The sequence below is a fragment of the Rhinolophus hipposideros genome (genome assembly GCF_964194185.1).
Source record: "Rhinolophus hipposideros genome assembly, chromosome: 1".
In the NCBI taxonomy this organism is placed as follows: domain Eukaryota; kingdom Metazoa; phylum Chordata; class Mammalia; order Chiroptera; family Rhinolophidae; genus Rhinolophus; species Rhinolophus hipposideros.
The window spans coordinates 101,701,559-101,723,219 of record NC_138047.1 but is presented as its reverse complement, the minus strand read 5'-3'; the positions used below and the strand labels follow the sequence as shown (position 1 = coordinate 101,723,219).

The following is a 21,661-nucleotide window of genomic DNA, read 5'->3' as shown; positions in this document are numbered from 1 at the left end:
CTTAAATAGCATCAAAAAGATTAAAACACTTAAGAATTAATTTAACCAAGGCAAAAGACTTATACACTGAAAACTACAAAACATTGCTAAAGAAATTAAAGAAGAAATGAAAACAAGGGCTCAAATACGTTCATGCCAATTCATACTAGCATTATTCAAAACATAAAAGGTAGAAACAAACCAAGTGTCCATCAATGATGACATCAATAACGAATGGATAAACAAAATGTGGTATATAAATAGTAGAATATTCAGCTATAAAAAGAAATGAAATTCTGATACATACTACAACATGGATGAACCTTGAATACATTATGTAAAGTGAAATGAAGTAAGCCAGACGAGGATAAGTATTATATGTCTCCACTTATATGATGTTATCTATCATGTACAATGCAAATACATAGAGACAGAAAGTAAAATAGAAGTTACCAGACTCTGGGAGATATGGGAGAATAAGGAATTATTGCTTGATAGTTACAGAATTTCTGTTTCAAGTGATAAAACAGTTTTGTAAATAGTGATGAAGGTTACACAACATTGTGAATATACTTAATGCCAGAGTTGTATACTTAAAAATGGTTAAAATAGTAACCTTTATGATATGAATATTTTACCACCATTTTTAAAAGATGCATTCAAATCCTGAGGCAAACACTATATAAATGAGTACTAGTAAATAGTGCATAAAAACAGATACTAAAAAGTAACTGATAAATCTAAAAGACATCAGGAAGAGACAAAACGAGAATAAAGAAAAGATGAAACAAGGGGAAAGCAGACAGCAAGATGGCAAGCATAAACCTAACCATATCAATAATTACATTAAATGCAAACGGTCTAAACAGATCAATTAAATAACAATGTTCGACTGAATAAAAAAAGTAAGACCCAACTACCATGTTTCCCCAAAAATAATACCTAACCAGAAAATAAGCCATAGCATGATTTTTCAGGATGCTCGGAATATAAAATAAGCCCCAATGCGTCTTTTGGAGCAAAAATTAACGTTAAGACCCAGTCTTATTTTCGGAGAAATATGGTATATACACTGTCTGCAAAAAATTAAAGAGCAGTTGACTTGGATTCAAGGAGAGAAAAAATAGTTTGTACCAAAACAATAATGGCAAAGGGGCCAAAGAAAGTTGAGAATTTACATTAAGAGGCTAGACAGCCAAGATTTATTTATTTCATTCCTATGAAAACCTTAAAATGTTACATTAAGACTGCACGCAACACTATTTCTTATGGTTTTGATTTAGTTTGAACTTTGATTTTCAACCTACATTTGTAAGTTAATGTTTTTAACTAGCCCCATACAACCAACTTGCCAAACTGGTGCTATTTATCCCTGACTAAAACCTAATGACTAATACAAAAGGATACACTGAATGCTCCCGCTACCACTTCTGTTCCCTTAAGTTAAGCTTTTCTGTTTCTGTAAGTTGAGTTGAATACTTGCATGAACTGTATTTGTTCTCTAACTTACTGACACCAATTGTTCTCAGTGTTGTAACTGGTTAATTGAAATACTTTTAAAACCAACATAATGAATGCAAAAAAGTTGTTTCTAAATATTAAAATTATGTTTTCTGTTGCCTTAGTTTCTTTCCCAGGAAATGCACACAAAATTTACTCCCTAACTTCATTCCAATCTCTACTCAAAAAATGCTTTCTTTCAAGGCCTTTCCTATCCATCAAATATGAAGAAGCATTCTTAGTATTCTCTATCTTGTAATCCTACCATACTTTTCTTCAGAACATGCCGTTTGATATTATGTTTATTGTCTATTTCTACCATTAGATTATAAACTCTGCGAAAGCAGAAAATCTCTTATACTCTGGCTCCCTGGTAATTAGAACAGGGCAAGTCATATAGTGGGTGCTCAATGAATAAATGATTTAGAAAGATTCCTTCAAGATAAGCTAATTAAAAAGAGACCATTTGCACTCAGATTGCAGACTTTTTTGATTATCTACCAGTCTAAATAATATCAGATATGATAGTTCCTGTGTTCCCCCATCTTCTAAAGGAATTATGCCCTGAATTCAAACTCTTGTCATAATCTCCCACACTTCCCCATACATATCCTTCACTACAATCAAACTGAAATACCAATTCTCCTTTGAACATTCCCCACTGAATTCAATTTAATCGGTTAAAGATCTTACGCAAAAGAGGGAATATGAGGCTTTAGCAAGATGAATTTTCACTGTTTAACCTCATTATTAAAGAGCCCTAGTAAAATTCAAATCCACTACAAGGTAAAACAAAAAACATATAATCAATTTCCAAAGGCTCATACCAAAGATAATCAGACAATTATTACACATTGTTAATGCTGAGACCAACCATAACAAATAACCCAAGAGCAGGTACAACAGTGCTCTGCTGTGTGCTCAAGTGATCCCCACTGCTCTGAATAGTTTCTTCTCCCACTGCCACCATCAAAATCCTTCGTCTGTCTACAGAGTTCAAAAATACAGTGCCATTCCTTCATTAAATTTTCTGATTGTTTACTGCAATTGGAACAGAGGTCTCTCTTCTTTGATCCCCAGTCTTTATTCAAATCTCTTAAAGACTGTACACAAATAATATACAACAGAATACGATATACCTATTCTCTAAGTTCTTGAGGGTAAAAGTTCTTAATCTTATTCACCTTTACATCCACTAAAGCACCTCAGAAAATGTGTTGTCGGCATTTGCTAAGTATTTATTAAACTTTTAAATTTATGTTCTTCCATATATCACAAAGGATTTGAAACTGACTAAACTGAGACTTCATGCTGAAGTTATACTGTCCCAATGCTTTGAAGTAGAACAGATCTTCATTAACTCTTTCATTAAATAAGTCAGCTAAAAGGCATGACCAAATTTTTGTGTTCTATTAAAGAATGAGGACATGTCCATTTCCTAGTACTCTGCAACTGATGACTTACCTGAGACCATGGTCTGTGATCTGATAACATCCGGACAGACTGAGAAACAGAAGTACACGTCCAGTCTCTTGATCAGGTTTTTCACTCCCAGAGTAAATTAGTAAGTCTTTCTCACTAAGCAGCCTAGTCCTTGATGCTTTTCTACACAATGCAGAAGACTCTGGGAGTGCTGACATAGTTCTTAGAGCTGTTCCTGTACAACAAAATGAATGACCGCAATATGCAAAGGCTGGAGAAGCACAATGCTGCTGCCAACAGACACTAGTCCTTAGTCCAATGATATCCTTACTGTAACAACCAGAGGAGGAACAACTGAAGTTGGATGCTGTTTCCATTACACACAGACTTTCAACATTTCTGTGTCTCCATTCTACAGCATCTTCAATGTCAGCCAGATCGTCAGCATCCAACATCCACACATAAGGAGAAGGGAAGTTTTCAGAAGAAACAGACTTAGTCCAGGGGTGTTCATTATCTATTTCTTCTCCAATGTCCTTGTTAGTTAAATCATGCAAACAAGCATACTGCTTGGGGGACTGCATAGTAAAGTCTTTATTTTTCCATGTAGTCAAAGTAATTTTGCTTGTAGAAGTATTCAAAAGGCCACTCTGATGAGATGTCAGAATTCCAAGAGCTCTAGAAATCTTCTCTAAAGCCACATCTGTGATTTTTTCACATCCAGACAGATCAAGATGCCGAAGACTCTGGCAGCAACCAAGCCACGACCAACTATGATTAAGAGATAACAAGACTATTAGTGGACATTGTTCAATTCTTCAAAAGAATTTGACTATATGCAAGTAGATGGAAAATAAAGAAAGATTTTAAATTTAATATGATTAATCAATTACTGAACATTTATTGTCAGGCACTATTTTAGATGTTAAGAGATCTAAAACACAGTAAGAGTAACTAGGAACTAAGGGTACTGCTAATCTAACAGAAGGGTAGGAAAGGAGAAGTCTTCATTTATTTTACTGTGAAGTAACCAGCAGCACAAAGGCTGTACACACATGAAAGAAAGATTAATGGAGGATGACCCAGAGGAAACAAGCTCTAGGAATTGGTGGAGCATTAGCCTTAGCCAAAGAAGAGCACACCGCTCCCTCTGAAATGGGAAGAGAGGTGCTAATATAAACGCTAGGGTAAAAAGAGTAAAGTGAGATAGACTAGGAAGGAAACTGGTGGCATCCAAGGAAATAAAATCTTTAAAGAGTGTATCTTGAAGGTGTTACAATTTCAGAATATGAAGAATGAATGTAACAGGGAGCTTTGCCAAATGGTTCGTGGAACCCAACTGAAAGTGAAAACTTCTTAAAAACATCAGTGCCAATCTACATGGTTGTAGTTGTACAGCAAGGCTCCAAGGCCCAGACACAGTACAGGATTATAAAGACGACAGGGTAATACAGACTGGAGTTTTGGATCAGTGGGAACCGACAGACACGAGGAAAGGACTGAAGGATGCTATCAAGTTACAGCCATAGTGACTGAGATTTGAAAGTGAAAAATAGTAGTATGATTATGCAAATGAGGGACAATTCTACTGATTCATAGTTAAAAGTCATACTTAAATATTCAAAAATAACTAACCTGTCAAATGCAGAATCTGAAATGTCAGTTTGGGTAAGATCCAGATGCTCCAGATTAGGACAAAGCTCTAAAATCTGCCTAACCTAAGAGAGAAAAAAGTCACTGTGAAGACCTACAGACTTTTAGACAAGAGACTTTTAGTTAGACAAGGTAACTTTTAGTAAATAATATAATCCACCAGTTCTCAAACTTTTGTGCATGTAAAAATGACTTCAAATCTGCATTACCAATATATATTCTGGGCTCAAACCCCAGAGAATCTGCTTTACTAACTATGAGATGAGACCCAGAAAATTTACGTTTTTTAAGGAACACCCAAGGAGATTCTGATGTAGGACGGCACAAGGTACATTTTTATAAAACAGAGGTTAAATCTCACTTGCCCATCTTACCATGTCTCACATATTATGAAGAATCACACAAAACTGGGCATCATCACTTAACATTTGCAAAACTGAATAAACTATTTAACCTCTCCTAGTGTCTGTACCCTTTTTTATAATGTGTAGACAATGATATCTTTGTACAAAGATTATTGTGAGAATTGAAATGAAATAATATGAAAGTCAGCAGTGTATAGCCTACCCATGGGAAGGGACTCTCATGGGTAAAGTCTTTTTTCCTTAATTAAACTCAGGAATAAGTAAACCAAATTTAGATCATTGCTGTTTTTTGTTAATACCCAAACTAGTGCTAATTTATACATACCATTTTGCTGGAAACTGCAGAGCTGTATGCTAATACTAAAGTTTTTACAGAAGTACCAACATATGGCAGAACATTATGAATTAAGCCATGGAGTAAACGCTTTTCCATTTGTGCAATGCTGATAGCAATCGATTCCTCTGCAGACTCTTCTGTAAAATGAATTCAAAAGTCTAAGAACTTGATACACTAATTATAATTAGACTACTAAGGAATCACCAAATCATTAAATATGAAATACTTTTTGCTATCCTTAAACTCCCTTATGTATGCAAAGCAAGTTAAATGGACAACGTCTCAGTCTCCAGGACTTAATATTTAACAGGTCTGGCATTGGGGGAAAAAAAAGGTTTTATAATGAGAAGGAAGATTTTTTTTCATGTACTTCAAGGTTCAAGGTCATTTTCATATCAAGGTAGATAGCAGAGGAAAAGAAATAGTAACTCCAGTTTCGGGCACTGAAAACAGTTTTGGGAAAAAAGCTCTGAATTTTTGAAAACTAGTAGGAGTTCTTCAAGAGAATAAAGGATATCGAAAGAAAAATAAGCCACAATGAAAGTATCCTTCGTTATTTTACCTGAATAAAAGGGACGCAAAGCCAGAAGAAATTTGAAACAAATTAGCCTGGTCATTACATATCAAGCAAAGGAAAGTACGTTAAAATTTTTAAGAAGTTAAAAATGAGCATGGCTTTTGCTTTTCCCTTAATCACTTCTGTAGAACTTGGATGTTTACAACAGGATGTACTACTGTAACAACAAACACAACAACAAAACAACTACAAACTCCAATTTGATAAGGAAAAAAACACACTAACTATACTAAAAAGAATGAACTAGTAATTTGATCACCTTTCTCAGGGTCCTATTGTTATGCTTACTTGAAGACATAATCTGAATGTCTCTAAATATAAAAGTTTAACAGAGTAAGTTAAGGAAGTTTCGTTTAAAAATAAAAGTAGCTAGCAAGAGGAATATAAGTAAGAAGAATTATTCTGAATTTGTAACTAATGATTCCATATTTACAAATATTATCTTAAATTCCTCCTTTAGCCAAACATATGTAAAATATAGGGATAAAAATAACTTTCAGTTAACCCTATTTATTCTAATTTTATCCCCAAATGATTCTTGTTTCTGTGGCCCTCCATATCTAAATATGGATGGTTCACTGTGAAATCTTAAAAAATTTTTAAACATCCCATGAAGAACAAGAACTTCTCTGCCAGACTAGCAAAGACAGCTAAGCTGAAAAAGCAAACACAGACGGTAGATCCAAACTTTAGTCTTAGATGCACTAAACAACTAAACATATTCCTTACCTTAGAAAGGCTTGATCATTATAGCTTTAACCTTTCCCTTTCAACACGAAGGAAAACAACAGCCTTCTCTGGCTATCTTCAAGTGTTGAGACACACTAAGTTTAAAATTCAACATGGGTATTATGAACTAATTTTATAGAATGGATAAATCAAGTCTTCCCTAAAGTGACATCTGAGTAAAGACCCTACCTCCTTGAGGTCTTTGCTCAAATTTCTCAGGGGACCTTAACTAATTACTCTATTTAAAATCGTAACTTCTTTTCTTCTGGCATTCTATCCCTTCTTTATTTTTCTCCATAGCACTTGACACTACCTAACATAGTATATATATTGCCCATGTTTATTGACTGCCTACCTTCCCACATATTAAGCTAAACAAGGGCAGAGATGTCCCCACTATTTTGTTCACTATTACCCTCATTCTCAGAAAGTGCCTGTCCCAAGGTAAACACGCAACCAAATCTAACAGGACTGGGCCTCTTTCTTCCTTGTGTGTATCACCCTCCAAACATTCAAAACTACCAAAATGTGGCACCTGCATTTCATAAAAATAAGCTTGCTGCTAAAAGAATAATCTTTATATTTATAGTCTTTACTTCCCATATGTTTCGTTCTTTTGCCAGTCCAGCTTACTATTTTTCAAGTGGGCAAATTATATAAATAAAAATTTCCTACAGGTTCAGTTTTACCAAGTAGAAGACTATTTTATCCATTAATTTTTATTTTATAATTTCATTATCTTTTAGTAATTATCTCAGTAATATCAAACACAAACTTTGTCTTCTTCCTCCATATTCCCAAATTGTATTTTTCTATCCCTCCATTAAAATGCATTTTTCATTATATACTTTGAATTAAGAATCATGTATTCTAACCTCTCACCTATGAATTCTTTAAGGGTAGAAAAAAAGTCTGATTTACCCTTGAATTCTCCCACAATGCTTAATGAATGGCTCCACTAGTTTTTTATAACCCTTTACCATTTGCAAAGAATTTTCACATATATGACTTCTCAATTCTACACCAAGTGTATGAGGCAAGTGGTACGACTGTTCACAAATGAATGGACAGATTCAACAGCTTCATGCTCCTTCCTGTGCCACAGATGATTCAGTAAATACTATTGAACTAACCAAATGAAGTGGTCCTAAAAAAAACATTGTAAACTGCAAAGCACTATAATGTACATTATTTCAATAAGGAAAACAGCCATCATTTTCTGAGTTTTTAAAGTATTTAAATATAAAAACATGGGAAACAATCCTATACACATTTAAAAACTACTTCAAACAGAATACATTTTAAATTTGCTGATTATTCTTTCTAATTTTAAAAAGTAATAGGCTTAAAAACAAGTTTCTTCAGAAAAATGCAACACATAAATATTAACATCTAAGTACTTGAATGTTAAATATAATATTCATTACTAAAGCACTGTGTAATCATTTTAATTCCAAACACAGCTTACCAGATTCATCTATATCAGCATCTTCATCCCACTCCTGAAAAGCACGACTTTCATCTTTTCTATTTTTCACCCATTCCTCATCAGGTTCAGTATCAAGTTCAGTTGCAGGGCCACTATACCAGTCACCTACTCAACAAATAAACAAGAGGAACAAAATAAGATTAGATTGGCTACCATTACAAAAACAAACAAACAAAAAACCTATTTATAAATAAAAATATCTGCACACAGAAAAATTTGAGCCCTAGACAATGGGCCAGCTATTGTTAAAAATTCCATTGTGGTTAAAGAAAAAATTACACTTACATAAGCAAAGAATTCAATTTCAGACACACTAAAAAGAACTATGAAAAATAACCATCAATAGTCTTACATGCAATTTTAGAAATCACTGAAAACAACCTAACCTTGTCCCCTACTGTGGCTTCACACTGGCTCCAGCAATACCTCCAATATGATGACAGCTAATAAACAAAAGGAAGCAAGACTTTCTGCTGAATAGTGAATTAGTCAGCAATTCAGAAGTAGGTGGGAACAGAGAAGTCAAAGAAAAAGATTAAGGTAAAGCTAAACCATAAATTTAAAGACCCTGGAGAATATACTACAATTAAATTATGTGAAGTGAGAGAGAATGCAGAATTAATTTACTGAACTCTCAGCATTACATTTAAATTAGGGTTTCTGAACGTGGACACTACTGATAGTCCAGGCTGGGTTATTCTTTGTTGTGGGGGGCTGTCCTGGGCATTTTAGGGTGTTTAGCAGAAACCCTGGCCTTTACACACTGGAGGCCGGTATACATAATCCCCCAGAAGAGACAAAAAAAATGTCTCCACACACATTTCAAAGCATCCCGTGGAGGGGGGTAAAATCAATTCTGTGTGAGAACCACTGGAAACCAATGCTATAAATAAAAACCGTTTTTATTGGAACTTTTTAAGCTTTTTGAAACGGGGGAAAAAAAGAAGCATATTAACTTCACAGTTCACTTCACAGAAGTCTAGCACAACCTTATCACATTTGATCTTTATATCAAATAGTACTACATTATGTATTAACTCCTAACACTTAATTCTTCGTAATTAAAAATATAGCTAAACAAAAAAGTATTTAAAATATTCATATTTGCCTTGTTTGACTTTCACTTAATATTTCATTATCCTACAACTAACAGAAAAAATTATTCCACATAAAAATAGTAATTCTAATCATTTGGATCATATTACGTCTACCCAATACTCCAAATAGCTTCACTCAAAAAATATTAAATATATAACATCAGCTCATTTTAAAATTGCTACATATGTAAAAAATGTAACTTGTAAAAACAGATTCCTAATTTAATTATGTGAGAAACATGTATTTCCATGTCAAAGTAACAAATTATAGAAAACTAAGAAAAACTTCATATGAATTTTGGGTTAATATTCACCTAGAAGAAATTATTTTAATGCAGTGACAAAAAACTATATGCAATATTAGCTGCATTTATCACGACTGCATTTATGCTCATGAAGACAAAATTTTCTTTGTTTACATATAAAAGTAACTTACCACATGAAATTAATTAACATGAAATTCTGATTTATAAAATGAAACTGCTAATCACAAAAAATGTGCTAAAAACAGATTAAATTATTTTGAGCCACTATCAAAAGGGAGCCATAATGATGCCTCATCTTTAAATTTTATATAATTAATTTATTCTGTATTTTTTTAAATATTCAAATAATCGAATTATTTAGAGCTGTTCTGACAAAGTATTCATTTTATTTTTAACTTTTTGTTATAGAAATTTCAAACACAATCAAAAGTAGGAAGAAACAGCATTAAAAAAGTAGTGTAATGAATACCCATGTACTAGTCATCTACCTTCACTAATGATCAACATTCTGACAGTTATTTTGCATTCTATCCCCAATTATTTTTCCTATTTTAAAAGAAATTGCATCCATCACATAATGCACCCATGAATACTTCAACATTGCTAGCTTTTCACAAACGCATACAAAGAACATACTCTAACTATGAAATCTATTTTCAGTCAACCTCTCAGTTTCCCTCCCTAGCCAAGCTTATTAATGAGTACTCATCTAAAAAAAATACATGGAAATATTTTTAAAACAAACTGAAAGTCCCGTTTACCTACCTCTAGCCCAGTGAACAGGGTAAAGATGTTTCCATAGCGATCCAGTCTTTGCCAGCTGAGACCATTTAGTGCTTACTTGACTGCACCGACATAATTCTTGAGGATTAAGGTAACTGAATATTGACAGCATTACCTCAGGAGGAAGATGGGTTATACCTGTGGATTGTTCTGATACATCCGCTTCTGAAATAAAAAAGAAAACTGTATTATTAAAGGTTGTAAGAGCAAACGCAGTAAGAAATTACAGTCACATTTCTCGAAATAAAATCTAGTACCTAAAGTCCACTTCTTCCTGCTTGCAAGATGTGTAAAGGAAAAAACATGGACTACAGGCAACATGGGGATGTTAAACTTGTTGAGAACTCGTAGGGTTAAACTATCATGGCCCAAATCATACTTCATCAGTGGGAGCAACAATAATGAACACAGAATAAACTTCCTCTTAGAAAGGCGTTACAGAAAAAAACAATACTCACTTTGTAGTATAAGAAGCATCGTTTGAAAAAGGAACCCAACAGGTTATACAGCTTTAAATCAACAAGTGTAGAGCCGGCCAGATTATGAGATCTCCAAGGCATTTTAATGACACACACAAATGTCAACATTTTCCACTCATGCATTATGACTTCTGTCAGTATCTTCCTTATGTCTCCTTTTTGATTTTCACATTTTATATAAGAGGTCTGTGAAATCTGAATTCTTTAACCTGCAGGTGCCCTAACCTACTTATGTACTATTTATGAGCCAGCTGAAACAATATAATGTAAATATTTCTAATGCTGGTGTACATTTATTGGGAATCTTTTGTCAGCAACTATTGTAGAAAGTAGTCATTAGATGTCTAATTTCCTATAATGTATTACTTAACTAGCAATTTTCTGAAAGAAAAATGCAATGAGGTTTACCATAAAGAATACAGAATATAAAAGATTCGTCATTAAAGTACTTTGAAGAATTTGAGGACTTGTATATCTGATTTGCCTTCACAAAGCAACGTGAATATAGAAATGCTATGATCAAATTACTTAACCTAACCCTTTTTAAATGGCAAATATTTAAAAAATAATACAGCTATAATTTGCTTTGAAGGAGTGGGAAAATTAAATGTATTAATGTGATGCTTTTAAATCCCACGTTACAATACAATTAAACCAGACACAACAGGTTTTGGCTTGGTGTCTAAGACACAAGTTGAATTTCAGAGTGAAGCATACAAGCTTTATGGATTTAATTATAGCTTAACCTACAAAAACACTTTTGTTTCAACATGCATCTCCCCTACTTTGTTAAATAAAAGTATAAGAGAAAAGAACCGATTTCAAAGAATTTTAAGCTATTTTAATCAGATGTGTCATTGCAACTGCCCACCTAAAAGAAGCAAAGGAATTTTTAATAGCCTAAGGATGCCAATTTTCTTTACTGATGTTTTAAAAGGAAAAGCTATCAGAGATAAATAAGAATAAAAATGAGAAAGTAGTCTATTAAGAAAAAAAGCAGGAATATTTTATTTGCATTTTTCATTTGTTTTCTCAAAATAACTGTACATAGAAAAACCATGCCTTTCATAGTTTCACTCCTGTGAATTACTGGATACAAGCTAAGAGAATGACACATGGGAAAGGATGGAGTTCAAACTATAACTAATTTTGAAAACTGATGAAGAAAACAAAGAAGGATGAAAGTGTTCTGTACGAGTATATGGTAGTTTTCAGTAATTTTGATTAGATTATTATTATTATTTACATATAAATTCCTTTAAGAAATACTGCACTCCATGTGGCCCATGCGTATGAGATGTTAAATTATCAGACAACACTAAATTCTAAGATAGAAACTACTGTCTTCAATTAAATTTATACTTGAAAATAAATAGCTTAAATTATTTCTCAAAACTCTAAAGTAAGTCCATATCAACAAGAAACAAATAGCCTTGGAACTAATAAACCATTTGCTATCTAAACGTATGAATCTCACCTTTATCTGACTTTTCATCCACAGAATATTTAAAAAACTTCTGTCGTTCCTCAGCTTGATTCCACAGGCTAAGACCTCGAAGGAGTTCAGCGGCATCCTTCTGAGAGCAATGTTGTGCAATCACTTTCTTTTTAATATCCTTTAGCTCTTCATAGGTAAAATATTCCATTAACATGGGCTGAAAAACCTAAATTTAACAAAACAGTCATAAGGAAAGATGCTTATTAGTTTTGTTTTACTCTACACCTTTTAAACTATCAATGGTTAAAGTATAGTATTATTACCATCTATTTCAAAGAGATAAAAATTTTAGTTACCACTGAGTTGGTTTATCCAAAAATTATAGAGAAGAGTATCACCAAAAAGATCCTTCTCTCTATGACTTCTCCGGCTAATGGCAATCCCTAAACAATTTCAAAGCATCAGAACCAGAAAGTCTTCCTGTACAGAGCTTGTCAAACACTCTTAATCATTCTCTTCCGGTTAGACAGTTAAGTCAGTTAACTGCCTTCTGCCACAACAGAAACCAATCACTATCCAAACAGGGCCTCTAACATCTCTAAGATGGTACCCAGTGTAATGGAACCATGAAAGTCGGAGCTCTACTGAGACCGCCAACTATTCAATCTTTCCTAGGAGATTTCTTCTTCAAAATAGATGCTCAGTCCAAACTTCCAATCTATAGAATTAGAACCTTTAAAGGTGGAGCCTTCTTATTTCATAGTTCCACAGGTTAAGAAACACTGCTCTAACTCACTGGTTTCAATGTTGGTTACTTATTACAACAACTTGGGAAGCCTTTCAAATATACCCATATTAATATCTCCCACCTGATTTAACTGGTCTGGAAAGGACTTAAAGGTGGGTTTTTTTGTTGTTTTTTAAGTACCAATCTAATTATAAGGTGAAACTACTGTTGAGAATCACTATGATAACTGGTTTACAGCTGAACAAGAATCTAGTTCCTCCTAAAATAGTTTCTCTATTCTTGCCCTTATTTCATTCCACTTTAGAGAAAGAAGTGAATGGGAAAATATTTTGCTCATCCATTCAGTGATCACGTAACGTACGATATTATGTGTATTAGGCATAAAACTGGTAAGTTTAACACCACCATTTAATTACTAAAATCCTAAAAGAAAACGAACACTAAAACTTTAAACTTCATGACGTCATACGAATGGCGGCAGCGGGGCGCTCTTTTTGAATCCTCCTCGGGATTTTCTGGCAATCGGGACATATAGCCCATCGAGGAGTTCTTTGCTCATCACGCAGAACAGCGGGGAGATTCGTGGAGGAATTATCTGAAGGTGCGCGCTGATTTCGAGCAGGGGAGGAGGCAGGACAGGGAAGTGGGAACGCGCCCCCCCCTCACGGTGGAACCGAGGCCAGACGGCGACCCAGGCGCGGCTCCCAGGACGAGACTCGTGGAAGGTTTGCTTTGGGGTGCACTAGTTGGGCAAGCGGGGGAGGATAGAAGGGCGCAAAGAAGAGAGGGGCGCAAAGTGGAAACGCGCCCCCCCCCCAGGGCGGAGCCCAGGCCGGTCGCGCGGCGCAGCTCCCAGGACGGAGAGGAGACTCGCGGAAGGTTTGCTCTAGGGTGCGCTAGGTGGCTGTGGGGGAGGAGAGAGGGGCGCGAAGTGGAGCCGCGGCCTGGCGCTGCCGCAGCGGAGACCCAGGGCCTAGCGGAGAAGATAGAAGCCAGCCCAGCTGAGAGACTCGTGGAAGGTTTGCTTAGGGGAGCGCTAATTGGGCGAGCAGGGGAGGAGTGAGGAGGGCGAGAGGAAACGCGCCGCGAGCTCCCCACCCCCCCCACTCACCCCCGTAGAGCTGCGGCCCTGTAGCGTGCCCACAGCAGCAGCAGCAGGCAGCACCTGGGGCTCTAGAGTCCCACGGGAGCCCAGGGTGCAGGGGAGAGCGCAGGGTCCAGGAAGTAGGCTCTTTCCCTGCGTCCCACAGCTGATCGCTCCCGCCAGGGCGGGCAGCTCCTGGGCCCTAGGGCAGACAAAGAACTCAGACGCCACACCTAGGCCCCTCACCCCACTTTTCGAATCCTACCACCGCCCTTCCAGAGTCGTAAACTGACCCCGGAACTGAGGAGTAGTGTCAGATTACAGAGGGGCGTCTGTGCTCAGGCCCTGGGAAGATTGGCAGCCAGCTCTGACCTTCGGAAGAGGCTGGAGGAGGGGATTTTCGCTGGACGAGGAGAGAGGAGACTGCGGGAGGAGTGTGACGCCGGCTGGCCTGGGAGAGAGAAGATCCCTCCAACCCCAGACCCCACCCCTTCTGGCTGGCCTGGGGCGGGGCAAGGGCAACCTCGGAAGCACTCCCTGAGTTCAGCGGTAAGCGGCAGACGCAGCTCCCGGCATTCAGCAGCTTAGAGATCTCCCGCCCACCCCCTCCCACACACGCACGGAAGGAGGGCCCTAAGACTCAGGAGTACTGGGCACAGGGCTGGTGGAGCTACTCTCAGCGTGCATTTGTGCAGGAAAGGACAGAAACTGCACGGTCTCTCTGAAAACTGTCATCCAGACCCCTCAGCCCCTCGCATTTAAATCTACACTCCCAAACTCACTCTGGGCACCAGGTGACTAGCGCTGCCTGCGCACTAGGCAGGGAACTCTTTGGCACAGCGGAGGACAACCTGGAGATTACTTGGTGGGCTTAAGCCGAGACTGGTGCTGCTTCCTGTTTTGCTTTGCTTGGTTTTTTTTTGTTTGTTTGTTTGTTTTTAATTTGCTTGTTTCGATTTGCTTTGTTCTGTCTTTATTTCTTTGATATCTTTGCCTATGTTGAGTGGGGATTGTCGGTTGTATTTTACATGTGAATGTACTTGATTTGTTTTCTTTGTTGTTGTTCTTGTTGTACTTGGTAATTTGATTTGTGCTGAAACTGCCCTAACAGGGCCCAGCTTAAATGGCACAAGATTCAACATATCCAGAAGCCAACTCTAGACCAAACCAGAGTACTACCGGGTTTGACCTACAAGTCACACCCAGAGGGAATTCTCTGAAGGCACAAGAGCCCACAGAGGACAAACCTCATTTAAGTGGCCAACCCTCACCCAGCAGAACACCCTGCGGTGGGCAGAGCCAAGTCTCACAACTAGACAGCCTAGGAGTTAAACCCACCTACTCACAAGCAAAAAGCAATTAAAGTTCTTCTTGAACAGGACAATATACAAAACACACGAGCCACCTGTGGAGCACATGCAGAGGAGAAGAACAAAGTAGTCCAAGTCAAATATAAAGGACACATACTACATAAGATAACCCAGCAAGAACTAAGAGCTCTAGGGGATCTTCCTAATATATCAAAGCAAACACAGAGAGTCAGTAAGAATGGGGAGACAAAGAAACATGTCCCAAATAAAAGAACAGAAGAAACTTCCACAACTGGAACCAAATGAAGCAGAGGTAACCAATCTTTCAGAGACAGAGTTCAGAACACTGGTGATAAGAATGTTTAAGGAGCTTAGAGAAGACATAAAGAAGGATATAGAAATCATAAAGAACAATCAGTTAGAACTAAAAAAGGATGTAGAAATCTTAACGAACAACCAGCTAGAACTAAAGAACACAATTACTGAAATTAAGAACTCACTTGAAGGAATACAGCAGGTTAGATGAAGCAGAGGATCTAATCAGCGACTTAGAAGACAAGTTAACAGAGATCACCCAAACTGAACAACAGAAAGAAAAAGGAATAAAAAACTATGAAGATGGGTTAAGAGACCTCTGGGATAACATCAAGCGCAACAACATGCGCATCATAGGAATACCAGAAGGTGAAGAGAGGGAGCAAGGGATTGAGAACATATTTGAGGTAATAATGTCCAAAAACTTCCCTAACCTGATGAAGGAAACCAACATACAAGCCCAGGAAGTGTAGAGAGTTCCAACCAGGATAAACCCAAACAGGCCCACACCAAGACACATTATAGTTAAAATGGCAAAGCTTAAAGACAAACAGAGAACCTTAAAAGCAGCAAGAGAAAGACAGAGGGTTACATACAAGGGAACTCCCATAAGACTATCAAATGACTTTTCTACAGAAATATTGAAGGCCAGGAGGGAATGGCAGGAGATACTCAAAGTGATGGAACACAAAGGCCTACAACCTAGATTGCTTTATCCAGCAAGAATATCATTTAAAGTTGATGGAGAGATAAAGAGCTTCCCAGAAAAGAACAAACTGAAGGAATTTATTACAACCAAGCCAGCATTGCAAGAAATACTAAAAGGACTTCTGTATATAGAAGAAAGATGAAAACAATCTACCTACAAATTTAAAAATGGCAATAACTATGTACCTATCAATAATCACTTTAAATGTAAACGGATTAAATGCTCCAATCAAGAGACATAGGGTGGCTGAGTGGATAAGGAAGCAAGACCCTTGTATATGCTGTATACAAGAGACTCATCTCAGATCAAAAGACACACACAGGCTGAAACTGAAGGGTTGGAGTAAGATATTTCATGTAAATGGAAGCGAGAAAAAAGCTGGAGTTGCAATACTTATATCTGACAAAATAGACTTTAAAATGAAGAACATATTAAAAGACAAAGATGGGCACTATATAATAATAAAGGGATCAATCCGACAAGAGGACATAACCCTAGTAAACATCTATGCACCTAACATAGGAGCACCTAAATATATAAAACAGGCACTGATGGACATAAAGACAGAGATCAACAGCAACACTATCATAGTAGGGGACTTCAACACACCTCTGACAACAAGGGACAGGTCCTCCAGACAGAAAATCAATATGGAAACAACAGCCTTAAATGATACTTTGGACCATTTGGATTTAATCGATATTTTCAGAGCATTTCACCCCAAAGCTGCAGAATACACGTTCTTCTCAAGTGCACATGGAACATTTTCCAAGACAGATCACAAAACAAGCCTTGATAAATTTAAGAAAATTGAAATCATACCAATTGTCTTCTCTGACCACAGTGCTATGAAATTAGAAATGAACTGCAGGAAAAAAAAAACAGGAAGACACACCAATTCATGGAGGCTGAATAACATGTTACTAAATAATGAATGGGTCAAGCAGGAGATCAAAGAGGAAATCAAAAGATATCTCGAGACAAATGAGAATAAGAACACAACAACCCAAAATCTATGGGATGCTGCGAAAGCAGTCCTAAGAGGGAAGTTCATAGCACTGCAGGCCTACCTAAAGAAACAAGAAACATCACTAATTGACAGTTTATCTTCACACTTAAGGGATCTGGAAAAAGAACAGCAAAATAAGCCCAAAGGGAGCACAAGGAAGGAGATAATAAGGACCAGAGCAGAAAGAAATGAAATAGAACCAGAAAAACAATACAAAGATCAATGAATCCAAGAGTTGGTTCTTAGAGAAGATAAACAAAATTGACAAACCTTTAGCCAGACTCATTAAAAAAAGGAGAGAGAGGACCCAAATTAATAAAATCAGAAGTGAAAGAGGAGAAGTGACAACAGACACCACAGAAATACAAAAAATTGTAAGAAACTATTATGAGCAACTATATGCCAACAAATTTGACAATCTGGAAGAAATGGACAATTTTCTAGAGGCGCACAACCTTCCAAGGCTAACTCAAGAAGAAACAGAAAGCCTGAGCAGTCTGATTACCACCAAGGAAATTGAATCAGTAATCAATAATCTCTCGCAACAAACAAAAGCCCTGGACCAGATGGCTTTACAGGTGAATTTTCCAAAATGTTCAAAAAAAAATTACCACCTATTCTCCTCAAGCTCTTCCAAAAAATCCAGAAGGAAGGAAGACTCCAAAACACTTTTTATGAAGCCACTATCACCCTGATCCCAAAAGCAGACAAAGACACCACAAAAACAGAAAACTACAGGCCGATATCTCTGATGAACATAGATGCAAAACTTCTCAACAAAATATTAGCAAACAGAACTCAGCAACACATTAAAAAGATTATACACCATGATCAAGTGGGATTCATCCCTGGTATGCAGGGGTGGTTCAACATCCGCAAATCAATTAATGTGATACACCACATTAACAAAATGAAAAATAAAAATCACATGATCTTATCAATAGATGCAGAAAACACATTTGATAATATACAGCAACCTTTTATGATAAAAACCCTTGAGAAAGTGGGAATAGAGGGATCATATCTTAACATAATAAAGGCCATATATTACAAACCCACAGCTAACATCATACTCAATGGGGAAAAGCTAAAACCATTCCCCCTAAGATCAGGAACAAGACAAGGTTGCCCACTTTCTCCACTTCTATTCAACATAGTGCTGGAAGTTCTAGCCATAGCAATCAGACAAGAAAAAGAAATAAAAGGCATCCAAATTGGTAAGGAGGAAGTAAAATTACCATTATATGCAGACGATATGATACTATATATAGAGAACCCTAAAGACTCCACCAAGAAACTATTATAACTGATGAATTTAGTAAAGTAGCAGGATATAAAATTAATATTCAGAAATCAGTTGCATTTGTATACACCAATGATAAAATATCAGAAGGAGAAATTAAAAAAACAATTCCATTTACAATTTCTCCAAAGTCTATAAAATATCTGGGAATAAATCTAACCGAAGATGTAAAAGGTCTGTACTCAGGAAATTATACGACACTGAAGAAAGAAATGAAAGAAGACATAAATAGATGGAAACACATTCCATGTTCATGGATAGGAAGAATTAATATAGTTAAAATGTCCATACTGCCTAAGGCAATATACATATTCAACGCAATTCCTATCAAACTACCAACGACGTTTTTCACAGAAATAGAACATATAATCCTAAAATTTATATGGGACCATAAAAGACCCCGGATAGCCTCAGGAATCTTGAGAAATAAGAACAAAGTGGGAGGTATAACGATACCTGACTTCAAACTATACTACAAGGCTACAGTACTCAAAAGAGCATGGTACTGGCATAAAAATAGACACATAGATCAATGGAACAGAATAGAGTCCAGAAGTAAATCCATGCCTATATGCCCATCTAATCTACGACAATGGAAGCAAGAATGTACGATGGGGTAAAGACAGTCTGTTCAATAAGTGGTGTTGGGAAACCTGGACAGACACATGCAAGAAAATGAAGCTGGACCACCTCCTTACACCATATACAAAAATAAATTCAAAATGGCTTAAAGACTTAAATGTAAGATCTGAAACCATAAAATATCTAGAAGAAAATATAGGAAGAAACTTCATGGACATTACCTGGAGTAAGATTTTCACTGATATATCCCCTCGCGCGAGGGAAGTAAGAGAAAAAATAAACATGTGGGATTACATCAAACTAAAAAGTTTTTTCACAGCAAAGGAAACCATCAATGAAACAAAAAGGGATCCTACTGAATGGGAAAAGATATTTGCCAATGATATATCTGGTAAGGGATTAATATCACAAATCTATAAAGAACTTACTCAACTCAACTCCAAAAAAACAAACAACCCAATTAAAAAATGGGCAGAAGACTTGAGGAGACATTTTTCTAAAAAGGACATACAGAAGGCAAGAAGACATGAAGAAATGCTCAACCTCACTAACTATCAGAGAAATGCAAATAAAAACCACAATGAGATACCACCTCACCCCAGTCAAAATGGCTTATCATCAATAAATCAACAAACAACAAATGCTGGCGCCGATGTGGAGAAAAGGGAACGCTTGTGCACTGTTGGTGGGGTTGCAGATTAGTGCAGCCACTATGGAAAACAGTATGGAGGTATCTCAGGAATCTGAAAATGGAACTACCCTCTGATCCAGTAATTCCACTCCTAGGCATCTACCCAGAGAAATCCAAAACTCCAATTCAAAAATCTGTATGCACTCCTATGTTTATTGCAGCACTTTACACAATAGCCAAGATATGGAAACAACCGAAATGCCCATCGGTAGATGACTGGATTAAGAAGCTGTGGTACATTTATACAATGGAGTATTACGCAGCCATAAAGAAGAAAGAAATCTTATCATTTGCAACAACATGGATGGATCTAGAGAACGTTAAGTGAAATAAGTCAGAAAGAGAAAGACAAGTACCATATGATCTCACTTATATGCGGAATCTAAAGAAAAGAATAAGTGAATGAACTAATCAGAAACAGTTTTGGGGACAAAAAGGAAAAAACCGAGAGTTGTTAGATGGGCGGGGGGGGGGGTCAGGATAAGGGGAAAGGTGAAGGGATTAGGAAGCAGCTGGTAACCACAAAATGGCCTCAGGGTTTTTGAAAATTAATTTGGGGAACGTATTCAATAATGTTGTAAAGATTTTGTTGGGTATCCGATGGACATGCGTCCTATTTGGGAGACCACCTCAGGGATACTGTGGACACCTGATCATGGCATTGTACATCAGAAGCTAAACATTAATGAATGCCAACTATAATTTTATATATATAATGTGATGGTTCAGTGTGAGGTCGGAGGGATAGTGGATGGGGGGAGGGGGGTTCACAGTGTGAGGGATATAAATGATGAACGTCTAAGTATTACCTTGTCTTGTACACTGAAACTAATAAATTAAAAGAAAAACACACAAAAGAACAAGACAAACAAATGAGAAACAAGAACTCATAGACACAGGCAATAGTTTAGTGGTTACCAGAGGGTAAGGGGGGTGGGGGGAAGGAGGTGAGGGTAAGGGGGATCAAATATATGGTGATGGAAGGAGAACTGACTCTGGGTGGTGAACACACAATGGGATTTATAGATGATGTAATACAGAATTGTACACCTGAAATCTATGTAATTTCACTAACAATTGTCACCCCAATAAATTTTTTAAAAATCAAAAAAAAAATTTAAACTTAGCATGAAAATACAGAAAAAGTTTAAAAAATCCTCTAAAGATCTCAAAATGCATTAGGGTGGCATAAAAAGTTTTTAACATTCAATACAATGCCATCTGCATAATAAGAAAATATTTATTGAATAAATGCATTAAATTATTCATTCAATGAAAAACAACCACCTCTCTGAGGGAACAAAATTGTTTTTTTCCCTTCAGTTTTTCCTCATTTCCTAAAATGAACTGGAGGCTTATCTTCCTATGCATTATTTTGAAGAATTAAAAGCAAAATAACATTTTTAAAATTTTATAAATCAAAATTATAAGGAGGAAAAATTATGCTTACCTCCTCTTCTTCTTTCATATGAGGAAGAAAATCTCTTGTAAAAGCCTCCAATCTCTCTTTCAGCTGTTTCGCATAATTTAACTGCTCACATTCATTCTAGAAATAAAAATAATTATATTCTATAACAGTTTTGCTTCATTTATTTACATTGTACCTGATCCTAGGAAGTCAGTCTAAAATGCAACATAAAACCTAAAAAAAAAAATAGACTGACAAATAGCAAGTGGTCTCTGTATTTTTCTAAGTATAAAAGACATCCTTAACACATCTTTTAAAGGAACCTTGAAATCGTTTAGTAATGGGATCTCATACTTCTTTTTTAAAATGCCACTTTAAAAATCCAAAA

The 21,661-nt window shown here is 36.5% G+C and overlaps 1 protein-coding gene across 3 annotated transcripts in view; it reads right to left on the bottom strand.

Annotated features, from left to right (window-relative positions):
* FBXL5 (F-box and leucine rich repeat protein 5) overlaps nucleotides 1–21,661 on the bottom strand; it is a 47,891-nt gene that overhangs the window by 14,957 nt on the left and 11,273 nt on the right. For all 3 annotated transcript variants that reach the window (XM_081056033.1, XM_081056034.1, XM_081056035.1), the window contains exons 3-9: nucleotides 21,316–21,411; nucleotides 12,154–12,340; nucleotides 10,180–10,362; nucleotides 8,031–8,156; nucleotides 5,245–5,393; nucleotides 4,537–4,619; nucleotides 2,944–3,672 (exon numbers count right to left, since the gene is read on the bottom strand). In XM_081056033.1, the coding sequence (XP_080912159.1) occupies nucleotides 2,944–3,672; nucleotides 4,537–4,619; nucleotides 5,245–5,393; nucleotides 8,031–8,156; nucleotides 10,180–10,362; nucleotides 12,154–12,340; nucleotides 21,316–21,411 (1,553 nt within the window). The remainder of the gene's footprint in view (nucleotides 1–2,943; nucleotides 3,673–4,536; nucleotides 4,620–5,244; nucleotides 5,394–8,030; nucleotides 8,157–10,179; nucleotides 10,363–12,153; nucleotides 12,341–21,315; nucleotides 21,412–21,661) is intronic.